Raw genomic sequence first — 13,886 nt, forward strand, 5'->3', positions numbered from 1 at the left:
CAACAGTCTGGAGAAAAGGATTTTTTTTTTGTTTATTCACTTCCATCATGCCGTCTAAATCGAAGGCATTAAAATAAGATGTGGAAAAATCGAATATAAGTATGAGATCCTTTTGAAAACAGCAGCAGCAGCTGTTTAATAAAGTGTAATATTAATGACTAAAAATAGTTTATTCTTTTAAGACCCGACTCTAAGACTGCAGTGGAAATAAGATACAGCAGAAAGGAAGAAAATGCATGTTTCTGGATACACCCAAGGAATGTAAAAGAAGATCATTCTGGGAACACATAATTAGCAATCATTTGATATCAACACAGTATTCACTAGTCTCAAAAAACACATCTGAGAGTCACATCTAATGGCTGTTGTGTCACTGTAAGGGCCATACTTGGACAAGAAATCAGCCCTGACATTTAGTGTCTTCACCGGCTCACTGGACCGGCCCTCCTGACATTTGCAAGAGTTACTAGGTGGCCAGTCAAAGTAAAACTTCTCCATAATGTCCTCGGGGGGAAAAAATGCATTGTTTCTCTCTGTCTCTGTCTGTCTGCCCCATGGCTGCAGGTGGCAGTACTCCACCAGGCATCAGCGCCCCCACAGTGACCAGCATCCCATCTCCAATTAGTGTAAATGGTTTTACTGGCATGCCGCCCCCGCAGGCAAATGGACAGCCCCCCGCAGAAGCAGTTTTTACCAACGGGATACACCATTATCCTGGTAAATATGATAATCTCAGAGGCAAACGCACACACACACACACACACAAAAATTCAAATGTTAAAGTATGATTTTTTTCAATCTAGACACACGTCCACTGTAAAGCAACCATCAACAGGAAAAGCGTGCATGATGTTGGCTTACACACTAGAATAGCCTTTAAGCATGTTCATGGGGGGTGAGGCCAGACGAATGTAGTCCACAGAAAGCGAGCAAGTCGAGGCGATTATCGTTTGGCAAAGGCGTTCGGGCTGCCGGAGTCTAACTATGCGCTTGTGTCATGAGCCGTGGTTAGTACCTTATTGGATGTGTTTGGTTGTCTTGTCTCCCCAGTGTTGCAGGAGGTGGTTTTTAGAGAGGACTCAGAGAAAAACGGCTTGGGCGTGGCTCCGCGGAGTTGTTTTGGGGTTCAGGGTGGCTGCTTCCTCTCATCTCTCTCCGAAGGTAGCGCTCTTTCCCTCCCATCCTCATCCCTCATCCCTTTTCTTTCTGAGCTCAGGGTCAGGATGATATTATTTCAAAGTCATTTGGGACCAAACTTTTTTTTTTTAATTTAAAACATTTTAAAAAGAAGGAAAGAAAGAAAGAAAGAAGGAAAGAAAGAGGGACAATTCAAGTTTCTGAGTGAACAGTAAAGCTTTATATTGCTTCAAATATCTGAAATATTTTCTGCTCTGAAAAAGACTCTGACTTCTTAGGTTTCCAGACACTGTCATAAAGAAAAGTTCTTTGCAGTGTATACAAATACAAATCACCTTGTTAGAATAAACCTATCCCTGTGGCTGCTTCATTCACAAACTTGCAATTCCCCTGGCAAAATGTATCACAGCGTTACAAAGGATGATAATACCACAGACAGCTGAATTATTTTTGAACAGGATTTCACCTGTTTTATGTTTTTTTAAGGTTCTTTGAGCCCATAACTCTTCTTCTTTTCTTCTGGCTATCTGTGGCTGTTTTTCCAGTGTTACTGTTAGTCCACAGCGTGCTCGGTGTTACTTTGGTTTTAAAGGATACTGGAGTTATCAGTGTGTATATGTTTATCAGTGTGTGTGTATATGTGTGTGTGTGTGTGTGTGTTTTCTCATTGGTGTGTTTATTGTGCATGCGTTGTACGCACGGGTGTGTAGCATTAAGGTGCGGCACAGTGCCGGCGGTAGTTCAGATGCAGTTTGCTGTAGATCTGTGAACATGTGAAGTGAAAGCAGCAGGCGTATCCACTGTTACGTGCGTTGTGCTCGTCCTGTTGTTGTACATGTGAAAAATAAATGTGTTTCTTGTTATTTTTTTTAGGTTTTCTGTGATAGGCACAAGTTTAGGTACATGTTTTTTTCTTTTGTTGTGGTGACAGTGGAGCCATGTGTTGTTGGTTGTTTTCTTTTTTTGTTTTGTGTGTGTGTGTGTGTGTGTGTGTGTGTTTTGGTCTTAACTGTGGTTTGTCAAAGTTTTGCTTTTCTGCTTTTCTTAAAAAAAGAAGAAGAGGGAAACTTTTGAAATGCTTTGGGGGAAACTTTTAAGTATAAGGGTCTGGAAAAAGAGAAGGGAGAGGTTCAGAATTCAGTTCCTCACACACCGGAGCGAAGTGAGTTGACTCCACGCTGTTCGGCTCTCTAACCTTTCTGCTTTTTCTTCTCTCCATCGCCCTCCTCCCTCTCATCCCTGCTATATATTACTCTCTCCTTCCTCCGTGCCCTCTCCTCCATCTACATTCTCCCTCTGTCTCGCTCCCCCTACACACACACCTCCATCCATCTGTGCTCCCCCACCACCACCTCCTCCTTCTCCTCCTCTTTTTTCTTCTCTTCTCTGTGTCTCTGTTGAAGCAGCTCAAAGTCCCACTGCAGCTGATCCTCTCCAGCAGGCTTACACAGGAGTCCAGCAGTATGCAGGTCTGTCTGTCACTCTCACTGCACCGATGATATGTGTGTCTGCATAAGTATGTGTGTGTGTGTGCAGTAGGAAGGAGGGCAAGATTAAGGAAAACAGGATAAGCATACCTTTGTTCAAAATTTGAATTTTGATATTGTAACATTAAGTGTTTCAGTCTCACTCCATCAGTTTGTTCTCTGCACCGTGTCGGCTGTGCAACACGTTAGACTCTATTGTGTGTTATCTGATCGACTGTCCGCTGTGCCCCTGCATATATCACATTGTTTGTATGTATCCGAGTGTGCGCTCTCGTCATGACTGTTATCTGATCCGCGGTGTGTGTTTGTGTGTGTCAGCAGCCTACCCCGCTGCATACGGCCAGATCAGCCAAGCCTTCCCCCACCCTCCACCTATCATTCCACAGCAGCAGCGAGAAGGTAACGCTCACGCACGGCACGCTCCTGAAATACTCATACACGCTGGCGAACAATAACTCACGCTTACTTTTGTTCTTCATCTAATTTTACATACACACATTCGAAAAATGTACAGGCGTTTGAAATGCGTACCGTGTTTTGGGGTGATTTGAAATGTTGCCAGTCAGTTTTTATGTAAAGTAAAAATATTCTGCAGTGTTTCAGGGGTTTTTTACATGATACAAAACAGCTTTTTTATTATTGGTGCTTTTTGGTTCAGTAATATAAAAAAAACAGAGGGCAGAGTGGAGAATGAGTCAAAGAAAAAGAAAAAGAAGAATATTACTGAGCATCTCAAACTCAGCTGTAAGCCTTCTCATGAACCGAATGACCGCCAAGCTCAACACCCATGCCTGGGACCTTACTGCCCTCTTGTGGAAGTTAAGATAAAAATTGCAGATGATTTCACAGCTGTGGCAACCCAGAGGCTATATTTTAAGCATTTGGGAGTCATATAGTAAGGGGTACCATAAAATTATCAGTATGAAGGTTGTTAGTTTTCATTATACTTAACATTCAGCAATCTCCTGACAACTTAAGGTTACCATTCAACTGTGACTGAAGCCTTGGAGAAAACTGCTCTACACTTTTTATGGGTTTTATTCGTGTGTTTCATTTTTGCAACTCTGGAACCTTAAACTTAATAGGCAAATATTAAGAAACACATTTAAGGAATTTAAAAAATATTTTAGTGTTTATAAGCCTTGTACTCAAATGACGATCCCTCACTGTTAGTCTGGGTGTTCTTGCAGGGTTTACCTTGCAGTTAGAGTTGCAAGGACATATCGGACAAATATCAGTATGAGACTGGTGTCGTACTTGTGTGAAACTGGACATAAAGATGGTCTGATGCAGAAAACTGGAACATTTATTTTGTGTTTTTCACTCTGACGCATTTTAAATGATAGTTTAGTCAAAACAACCACATAGGACCGACACAGCTAGAAAACAAAGAAAACTGATTAAATTACGCAATCAAATGTTGAAATGTTCATCCTGATTGGTTTCTGTGAGAGCTTATGTTAGAAAAAATTTAGGTCTTTTCTAAAATAACCAACATTATTCTATTTTTGGAAGAAAATTGAACTTATACATCATTTATAAGAAGCTGTCAGAGGCAACTGACTTTCACTGCCTTTTAGCCAACTTTGACTAACAATGTGCTCTTCTACCCTCTTTATCTTTTACTTTACACTTTAAATAATTTCTTACTGTCATCACAGAGTTTTCTCCTCTCGTGGTCTGCCTTTCCCATTCTTACTCCCCGTCTCTTTCCTTGACCCTTTTCTCTGACCTTTGCCTTTTTATCTCTCTCTCCCTCCCCCTCTCTTTTCTCGCCTTTCTCTGTTTCTTTCCACTCAGGACCGGAAGGCTGCAACCTGTTCATCTACCACCTCCCTCAGGAGTTTGGAGATGGAGAGCTGATGCAGATGTTCCTGCCATTCGGTAATGTCATCTCCTCCAAAGTGTTTGTGGATCGGGCGACAAACCAAAGTAAATGCTTTGGTGGGTAAAAATGAACAAAACCAAACGATTATTGGTTATTTATTCCTGATTCTTCTTCTCTTTTTTTTTCCTAATCACCCTTTTTTTGCACTGCAGTCAATACTCCCTTCCCACCCCCACGACTTCCCCACCCCCAAACCTCTCGACACCTCTCCCTTTAAAAAGATGAACAAAAGAGCAGATCGTTTCTCTGCAGGTGTGCTGTTACTAATAAGAAAGAGTGGAATTTTTTTTCCCTTTTCCAAGCATTACAGACAGCTGAGATCTGAGAACTCAGCGGCCCGTTTTATCTTTCGATTACGACTGTGCTCTTCGTGACATTTCGTATAATACAAATGCAGGTTTTTCAGTCGCATGCCCCTGACTATAGCTTGCTTTCAGCTAAAAACAAAAAAAGCAATGCATGCCAAGAATATAACTTCAGAATCCCACATTTAGTCCGCCGTGCAAAGACAGAGAACTGCCATCTCACGTCATGCTGCTGACAGCGCAGCGTAGTTGAACGCATAATTATGTGGCAAATTATAAATGGATTGTGGAGAATGTTTTATGGAGAGTCCATCAGGTGCAACCCATTTGCAAATTAGCTTTTGCTCACTAATACGCTGCATTAATGTATTTCCTCAATTCATGTTGGCGTTTTTGTGATGCGGGTTTTAATTTGTTATTTGACGCTCCCCGCCATCACAGTGGAAGTTAAAAAGCAAAACTGAAATGTTGCACAACCATATTGATGTTTTAGTTATAAAACCCCATTATCCTGTAATCCTGTTGTTGTCATACTATTACACATCTGTGTGATGTTAGTTTAATGTGCTTTTTTTTTTATAATCACGCTACGTTAGATTTACGCTTACAACTAGTTGTTTCGTGAATGGTAACTGTTTTTTAGTTTTATGTGCAGATTAAAGGATTTCATTATCGTTCCAGTTTTCATATCATACACACCTGTAAATGACTATTGGATCTTAATGAACTCATCTTCACTTTCCATGTTTTTAGTGCCCCAAACTGCCCTTGCTTCTTCATCTAACAATATCTCCTCCTTTCTCTCTTTGCCTCTCCCTCTCTTTTGGCCTTTCCCCCAGGGTTTGTAAGTTTCGACAACCCAGGTAGTGCCCAAGCTGCCATCCAGTCAATGAATGGCTTCCAGATCGGCATGAAAAGACTCAAGGTGCAACTGAAGAGGCCAAAGGATGCCAACCGTCCCTACTAGCCCGCGCCCCAGCCAGCCACCGCCACCCTGGCGGCCGGGGCAGCTGTCGAACACAGGGAAAGACAGGTTAGGCATCAGTGTTGACTCCTTGATGAACACCTGTTGTCAGTTTAGTTTCACAGGTGGTTTCTTGAGCGCATTCACAGCTATTGCATTTTATACTGGCAAACACTCACCAAACCAAACCAGGTGTTGTCATTGCCTGATGTTTTTTTGTTTCCCACAATCTTCGCAGGATCATGAATACAAACCTTTTTCCAAAAATAAATAAATAAATAAAAATAATGTAACCAATACATTTAATTACAAAATTGTATAAAGAGAGCCTATGAGATATTAAAGTTGAAACATTTTGTTTAAAAAAAAAAATGAGCTCGTGTTGAATTTGATGCCAGCAACACACAAAAAAACAGTTAGAAGCAGGGTATGTTTACCACTGCATTGCATCACCTCTTCTTTTAACAGCACTCTGTTAGTGTTTGGGAACCAATGAGACCAAATGTTCTCCTATAGAGAGCAAAATCTTCCCCAGTCTTCCTTGTTAAAGGATTTTCTGCTCAACAATTCGCTGTCTTTTGTTTCATAAATTTTTGAAAAAAAAATATTCCAAGAACTGACAGGTCTAGACTGTATACAGGTAGTTATAGCTGCTCTTAATATGAAGCAACGCTGTTGTAATACCCGCAGAATGGGGTTTAGTGAGGATGTAAACAAGGCCTTATCTCAAAAAGACAATTGAATGGCAGCATATGTTGCGTCAAAACCTGTTTGTAACGTTCACTATCACCGAGTCTCAGATGTTCAAGTTATCCATGTCATGTACAACAGCGTTTACAAACCTATACCATCTGAGATGCTTTTACACTTCTACTATTGAGTTTGATTCAGAGCTATTCCTCTTCATGTTAAAAATGGTTGGTTTGTTTTTATCTTTACATGATACTCAAAACATTTTTTGGGATGATGCACTGGTATGCATTTACACTAGTAATGATTTCCACTACACAAAATGCTTTTAATGCAGTGACATCAACTGGTTTTCAGCTTTTTTCAGTGTCTTGTGATTCTCTGATTCAGCCTTGTTGAGAAACTCTTTTTGTAAATCCCCAATAGTGTTCACTGTTGTGCATGAAAGCACTTTAAAAAATGGTACTCACTGAGCATGCTCATGTTTTCATTGAACAGTGAAATGAGTAAATCGTTTTTCCTGCTAAAGAACAAGAGGAAATTTTGCAGCTGTTGTCTTACCCTTTATTGAAGATGACAATAATGATTTTTTTTTTGTTGTTGTTGTTATCATTAGTCACATGCAGATATTTCCCAAGACAAGCTGAGAGTGAAACGTGACATTGCAGCGACTGCATTGTCTAAAACTCCTGCAGGTTTAACCTGCTGACAGCGGTGTTACAGTGCCTCACGTGCAACACACACACTTCACAACACCTGTTCGCTCTCGCCAGAGCGCCGTGTGTTCTCGGGCAAACAAGTGTCGCTCACATCGCCTTCTTCGGCGGAAAACACTGTTCTCTCCGTGCATCGTTCGCTGAAAACAAGAGCGCTGTGATGCACAGCACTAACGGAAATATCCCACACACACAGGGGAGAAAGCAGACTAGTTAAAACATATTGAGAATATAAGATGTTAAATGTAATTATGCACCATAACACGCGTCTATCTATACTTAAAGTAAAACCTTGTTTTGATGTCAGTTTCCAGACTGGCCAAAAAAAGAAAAAATAGCAGAAGCACTTAGTTGAGTAGCCTCCTCTATTTGCAGAACGACTTTACAGTAAGTGACCCTGTATGTTACCCCGTAGGTAAAAGATAATTGGTAAATGGTTCAGCATGTTGCACAGGGAAGAAAGTGCTTCCAAGGGAGAGGCATTTATTACCCCTCAGGCAGGTAATTGTGCTGTTCCTCTTTGTCTCCTCCCTTCATCTGTGTGATGGAGAGTTTAGGCTGTGTCGTTCATTCACTACTGATGACTTCATTCAAGGGCAACTTATCACCCACTCACAAACTAACTGAACCATACCAGACAGTGTCCTGAGGCAAATCACTGCAGGTGGAAGAGCAATCTCATATGAATTTGTCATCGGATGGTTGCCGCCACTCCTTTTGATATGTAAAAGGATTTTTTTTTTTACTGAATGTTGGAGAAAACATCTTCTGATTTCGGTTTCTTTTTTCCCAGAGCGTCATTACGATCTCAACTGATTAGCGAGCTGCTTTTGGACTTGCATCACCAGCTTTACTGTTGTTATTATCATATAAAAAATAAAAATAGAAGAAAATAGAATAATAACACACTGTTGGCACAACAGCAAGCCAGAGTACTCTTACTTAACATCTAATGACACGGTAAGGTGTGTCTCGATTAGAATCCCTTCACCATTTCAAAAACAGAATTGAACAGTTTGTTTTTTAATAGAAACGAAAAATTTGTTTCATCGCTGCTGCCAGGAAGCCAGATTAATTCACTGCAGGATGAGCACTGATTTGTTTTCAAAATTGTCTCAGCAAAATGATCTTTGTTTATCCACACCAGGACTTAGAGTCTTAGTGCTGGCTAAGACGCTTTAGAGAGGCAGGTGTCCTGTTAAGTATTCTGCACCGCTCCATCTGCATGTAAATACAGCAAGAATCAACAGTGAAGGAACACACAAAACTGGTGACGTCACTGCTTCCAAAGAAAAATAAATAAAAAAATCAAAGCAAATATCTCCCCGTCATTTTTCTTGTGTTTTCCAGTGTAATGTAGAAATGTTTAACGCAATGAAAGTTCAGCCGCAAGCAACCTAGCTGTCTCGTTCAATTATCTAAATCAGATTCAAGCAAGTGCACAAATGAACCGCAAAGCTACCACACATTCAAACCACACAGCTGCCAGTATCAAAGTGCAGTTTTCGTGGGATACTTCTAGGAACCTAAGCGATCTGCAGAAAAGCTCGAGCCAGTGGCTATCCTGTGGAAAAGTGCAAGCATCAATGCATGGAGGTGCAAAACGTGAAACCTTGTGTTGTTTCTCCACACGTTCCTGTACTCAAACAGTCCCTTTTTCTTCTGTGCTTTTCAGGTTTTGTTGAGCTGTTGATTATTTGCTACCCGCCACTGAGTGCAAACTCAACATCTGGACCACTGAGGCTGCTTCAGAAAACAGAGGAGAGAGAGAGAGAGCGATGACCGAGTCAAGGACACCTCCTTTTTGGATGTACTAAAACTTTGGAACTCAGAGTGAATTTGTACCAGCCTGGTTAGCCCCAGGACTTTTTTTCCCCTCTTCTGCACACATATACACACTTCTTTCCCCACAAAACCCTGCTTGAATGACAGCTACCTTTTCTGGACCACAAAAACTTTTACTTGAACAAAGAAAGGAGAAGAAAAAAGTAAAAGAAACTACATCAAACCTCCTTACAATGACCAACCCCGCTGAACTCTTGAAAGGAATATGGATGTCAAAAGTCCAACAAGAACAAAACTTTGAAAAAAAATATAAAAATAACAAAAAAAAAAACCAACCACAAAAAAAAAACACACAAAAAACATAATAGCGGATTGCCGTAGGAGATCTTTCATTAAGATGGTGTGGAGCAATTGATTTTTGAAGACCAATTTTTAAGATTTGAAACAAGAAGGGACAAATTCTCTGAGAGAGAACTTAAGTAGGAATGTGATATTTTCAGGACACAGATTGGCTTCGATTTGGGATGGCCATCTTTAGCTCGGAGTGCCTGTCCGTTTCCAGGGGATACCGTTGCCGAGGAGCGCCATAGCAACAGTCTCCAGGGAGTCTTATCCATCATTCCTTAGTTGTTTTAGGGACCAAAAGACCAAACATTTTTATTGCTGAGGACTTGTAGCTCTAATATACTCGGACCACTGCATCTCTGTCAGCCAGCGTTAACTGGCTGGGGAGTTGCACTTAAAAGAAGTGTACATTACGAATATATACAACACATGTATATATACATATATATTGCTGATATGCTTTTTGAATACAGGCAAAACTATTTCAGATGACCAAATGGGGTCTCTCACTTCGCTAGTTTACAATTACTCAAAATGTTTATTTTTTTCTCTTCTCATTTTGTCTCGGGAGGGATGGCGAGTGCATGGGAGGGGCTGCTCCGTATCACAGCCTTATCTTTTTTAACTTGACATCCTAACCTCATAGATAGAATAACATCAGAAATGTTTGAAATATATGAACTTGTTTATATTTGCAGTACATATATATGTATAACAGGCATTCAAGCAAATGTATTCATATATACAGTATATATGGATAAATAGATATTAATCACAAATATATGTATTTATATGCACATATTTTATATATGTGTGTCTGTATATAGAACGGCTACTGACTATGTTGAGCTGTAATTTTTTTGTAGATTTTAGCTGGAGTTTGAAGCATTGCTCTGCTTGGGAAGAATCGCAAATCTGGCAGCTCCCAAAACTGCAGGCATTCCTTTCTCTGATTACCTATATGCTGACACACAATATATTGCTAAAAAGATTCATGTGTGATGAAACACATATGGTGTACATATTATCTGAAAATGCAAAAAGCCAATCTCAGTAGCAGGCTTTAAGAGAATCAGGCTAGATGATTTTAGAGGAAAAGGACAATTATCTTCGACTCTATTCCAAACATATCTTTTGAGCTTACACACACATACACACACACACATGCGTGCACACATGCATACACACACAAACTTCTCTTTGAAACTTGAACCAAAATGAAAATGTCTCACAACCCTTGCTCTCTTTTGCATTCAGTAAAGTGCATGTAGCGTATGGGCTGTCACCATGTCAAGGTGTGCCTTGTCACCTGCAGAATCTGCCATCAAGCACTGTGCTCTCAGAAAACAAAGAAAAAAAACACTGAACACACACACACTACTGCAAGTAGCCAGCGCGCTATTATGATGTCAAAACTACAGCCTGATCCATATCATTTTTTCAGCTGCGTAGAGAGCTTCAGTGCATGTCAAATATAACAAAAATTGTCCAAGCACTGTTGGTCCATCATTGTCTTTGGGGGGGGAAGAAAGCATTTAGGTCTAATGTAGATTCATGCGATACCACTTCAAACTTCAAACAAAAGCGGGCATTAGGTAACCTGTTAGCACAGGCACTAACTTTCCAAGTTGTGTGCAAGGCACCTGAGACTAAGTTCCACAAGTTGGAAGGTAATAAAGGGTAAAAATCAGGGCTGGAATTGGCACGATGTGGCTTGATAAGGGATGCGACTGAGCTTACTGGACCGAGCAGGAGGATTTTAATGGCTGTGAAGGAGATGTAATATTGATGAATATGTTATAGAGCTGGCTTCCCCTTGAACAGAAAAAAAAAAAGGATTTATACTTGACATGAAGCATATCCTTTGGAAAACTGTTATATTGCCTTACGTTAAGTCCTCATGCAATTATATATATATAAAGATAAAAACTCTAATGAAACTGTAAAATGAAGCAATAAGTGTGAAAAGCCATTTAGCCATTACACCTGCTGTATCACCGAGGCTGGTTTCATATTGCTTTAGCGTACAGTTTCTCATAATAGTCTACAAAAATGGTATAAACACCTACTATAAACCTGAAAAAGGTCAACAGACTTGGATTTATTAGACCCTGCATTCAACACATATTGAGCTGGTGGAGATTACTCAATGAATATTTATATATATGAATATTTATAAGGCTATATGACACTTTGGAAGACAATGCTTCCTGTTGGGTGCTGTTACTAGTTTTCCTATAAACTGCTCATTATGCCATTTCCCCAGTGTCTCTGTTTAACCTTTTTAGCAGTTTGAATAATTTAACATTTACCTTCCAAATCCAGTGAGTCTAAAAGACACCAGTGCACATCCCAGAATACCTCTGTTTGTGCGTGTGCCACTTAACAATCTCCTGAGCGTGGCATACAGTTAAACCAGATGACCATCAAGATCTTTTTTTTTCTTCCACTAACTTTGGTGGATTAGTACGAAACTTCTAGCTCGTCAACCGGACCTGTCTCTGTCTAACAATAACATCCGAGGCTAAATATCATATGTCTGGTGTCCCTGATCGCTGCACTGTGTGCCCTTTTTTGACTGCCCCGCTGCTCTGAGAAAATTAGAAAGAAAAAAAAAACTGCCATCGCAGTCTGTGCTTCTCGTATGATTTGTTTGAGCAATCAGTCATTTTTTCCATGGCGAACGAAGTAAGCAGACACAGAAAGATGTGCGAGAACTCAAATGCCAAGCGCCTCATCTTCATTTGCTCCAACTTTAAGCTGCAAGTTTACATGAGAAAAGTGAAAAACAAAGTTTAGTGGTTCAAAAACAAGAAACAGAGCAGAAGTTTGAATATAAATATATATATATAAATATATACATAAACTGATGAATATACTGTAAATTGTTTCTTTTTTTGCTCTGTTTTCCTCTGTACATAGGTTTGCATATTTTATAGGACTTTTACTTCTATCTACAAGGACTGGATAAAGTAATTTAAATACTTAAAAAAAATATATGAATGAAAACATGATAATGCTCATTAAAACCAGGTACAAAAAAAAAATAGTCGCTAGGATACGGTACAAACTGTAGGACCTGACCAAGGCATTTATCCAGAATACAGTCAGGGAGAGCATTGACCTCAGTTAGAGCTTAGACACACATTGACCTATTTTATAAAAAAAAAACAAAAAAGAAATACTTTAATGGGTTCTATTCATTTATCTGTTTGTTTAGATATTTATTTATAAGTCATGTCTGAGATGATAAGCATGCTTTCATGGCATTATTTTTTTATGAGTTGGTACGTGACCAAATAGTTTTTATATGACATGCATGGGCCACTGTTGTGGTCCACAGATGATCATTGTTCCTGTCTGCAGGACCATGCCTTCAGCACTTCTTTGATGATGGAGAAAAACGCTCCTTTTGACCAAGTGATGTCAAAGACAGATTTGAATTATTTATTTCGTTGTTTGTTTATTTATTTGTTTATTTATTTGTGCTGTTTGAGCCAAGATCTGAGCTCTCATTACTGACACTGATCTGTTTGCTTGAAAGCGTTACCTTGAATCGCGACACATCTTCCCGCTCAAGTATTGGAAGTTTAACCACTACTAAGACTGCTTCTACATTTTTCCTGTGGCTTGCAAACTACTCACAACAATGCAGTACAACACTAAAGCCTTATGTATATTTGTAATTATAAATGCATACTGTTCTGTTCATTTAAAAAAAAAAAAAAGGAAAAAGCTTTGTTAAAAGATCGTTTCAAAATAAGATGCCACCGTTAAGCAAAGTGGGGGAAATAGTAATCCCTAGTTAAACACATCTTAAATCAACTGTTCAATCAGAAGAGACGCCATGAGGTCAGTATAAGTTGCTGCTACGATTTAATGAACTAATGTCTGGTTTATTGTAAACAACTTTTGAAAACTGTATTCCCTTCCTCCTATTCTCCCCATTGTGCTTCATTTTGTTCAACAGAGCTCTGATCTTGTTCAACTCACGTGTTCTACCGAGAACAAAATTCAATGAAAACTGCACTATTTCATCCAAAAGAAATTTGAGTTCCTATCATGTTTTTTTTTCGGTGCTGTTATCAGTGATTTTTATTTCTAAAGCTCAGTAGTGTTGCTAGAATCACATTTTACTTCATGTGGTTTTCAAAGTGTTCTGGAAATCTATTTCCCAATTTCAGCACATATGGAGGGGGGTGATGAATGTTGCATATTAAGCTTTGCCAGGTTCCTGATGAGCCAAGCTTCTGATGGGCAGCGCGCTTTAGGCTCCCGCCCCCGTCTCTCCAGACTGCACCATTCTCTGGTCCCCTGGACTCTTCTTTTGTAATTCTAAATGAATGATGCGTCTCAGCTTAGCCCAATAATAAAGCACAGTCTAGAATAAAATACTCTGTGTTGTGTCATAATTACTGCTGATTGGTAACTTCTTAATATAAGATTACCCCGGTTACTTTGGGGTTTACACAATGGCACCAGTTGTCTGCTACAGGATAGTTGCCACATGTGTATGGAACCGACTATGTATAATATTTCCAGTAAATCAGAGAGGTTTATAAAATTTGC

The 13,886-nt window shown here is 39.7% G+C and overlaps 1 protein-coding gene across 11 annotated transcripts in view; it reads left to right on the plus strand.

Moving 5' to 3' along the window:
* The window catches only part of celf4 (CUGBP, Elav-like family member 4), a 95,664-nt gene extending 81,955 nt beyond the window's left edge, over positions 1 to 13,709 (plus strand). For 2 of the 11 annotated variants that reach the window (XM_019355083.2, XM_019355082.2), the window contains exons 8-14: positions 565 to 717; positions 1,051 to 1,161; positions 2,541 to 2,606; positions 2,943 to 3,023; positions 4,425 to 4,568; positions 5,657 to 5,850; positions 8,863 to 13,709. In XM_019355083.2, the coding sequence (XP_019210628.1) occupies positions 565 to 717; positions 1,051 to 1,161; positions 2,541 to 2,606; positions 2,943 to 3,023; positions 4,425 to 4,568; positions 5,657 to 5,784 (683 nt within the window). In that variant the 3' untranslated portion in view covers positions 5,785 to 5,850; positions 8,863 to 13,709. The remainder of the gene's footprint in view (positions 1 to 564; positions 718 to 1,050; positions 1,162 to 2,540; positions 2,607 to 2,942; positions 3,024 to 4,424; positions 4,569 to 5,656; positions 5,851 to 8,862) is intronic. The other 9 variants (XM_025907408.1, XM_019355084.2, XM_005469248.4 and 6 more) reach the window with 7 other exon arrangements.
* Positions 13,710 to 13,886: the final 177 nt, after the last annotated feature.

This window comes from Oreochromis niloticus, linkage group LG5 (genome assembly GCF_001858045.2).
Source record: "Oreochromis niloticus isolate F11D_XX linkage group LG5, O_niloticus_UMD_NMBU, whole genome shotgun sequence".
Lineage (NCBI taxonomy): Eukaryota > Metazoa > Chordata > Actinopteri > Cichliformes > Cichlidae > Oreochromis > Oreochromis niloticus.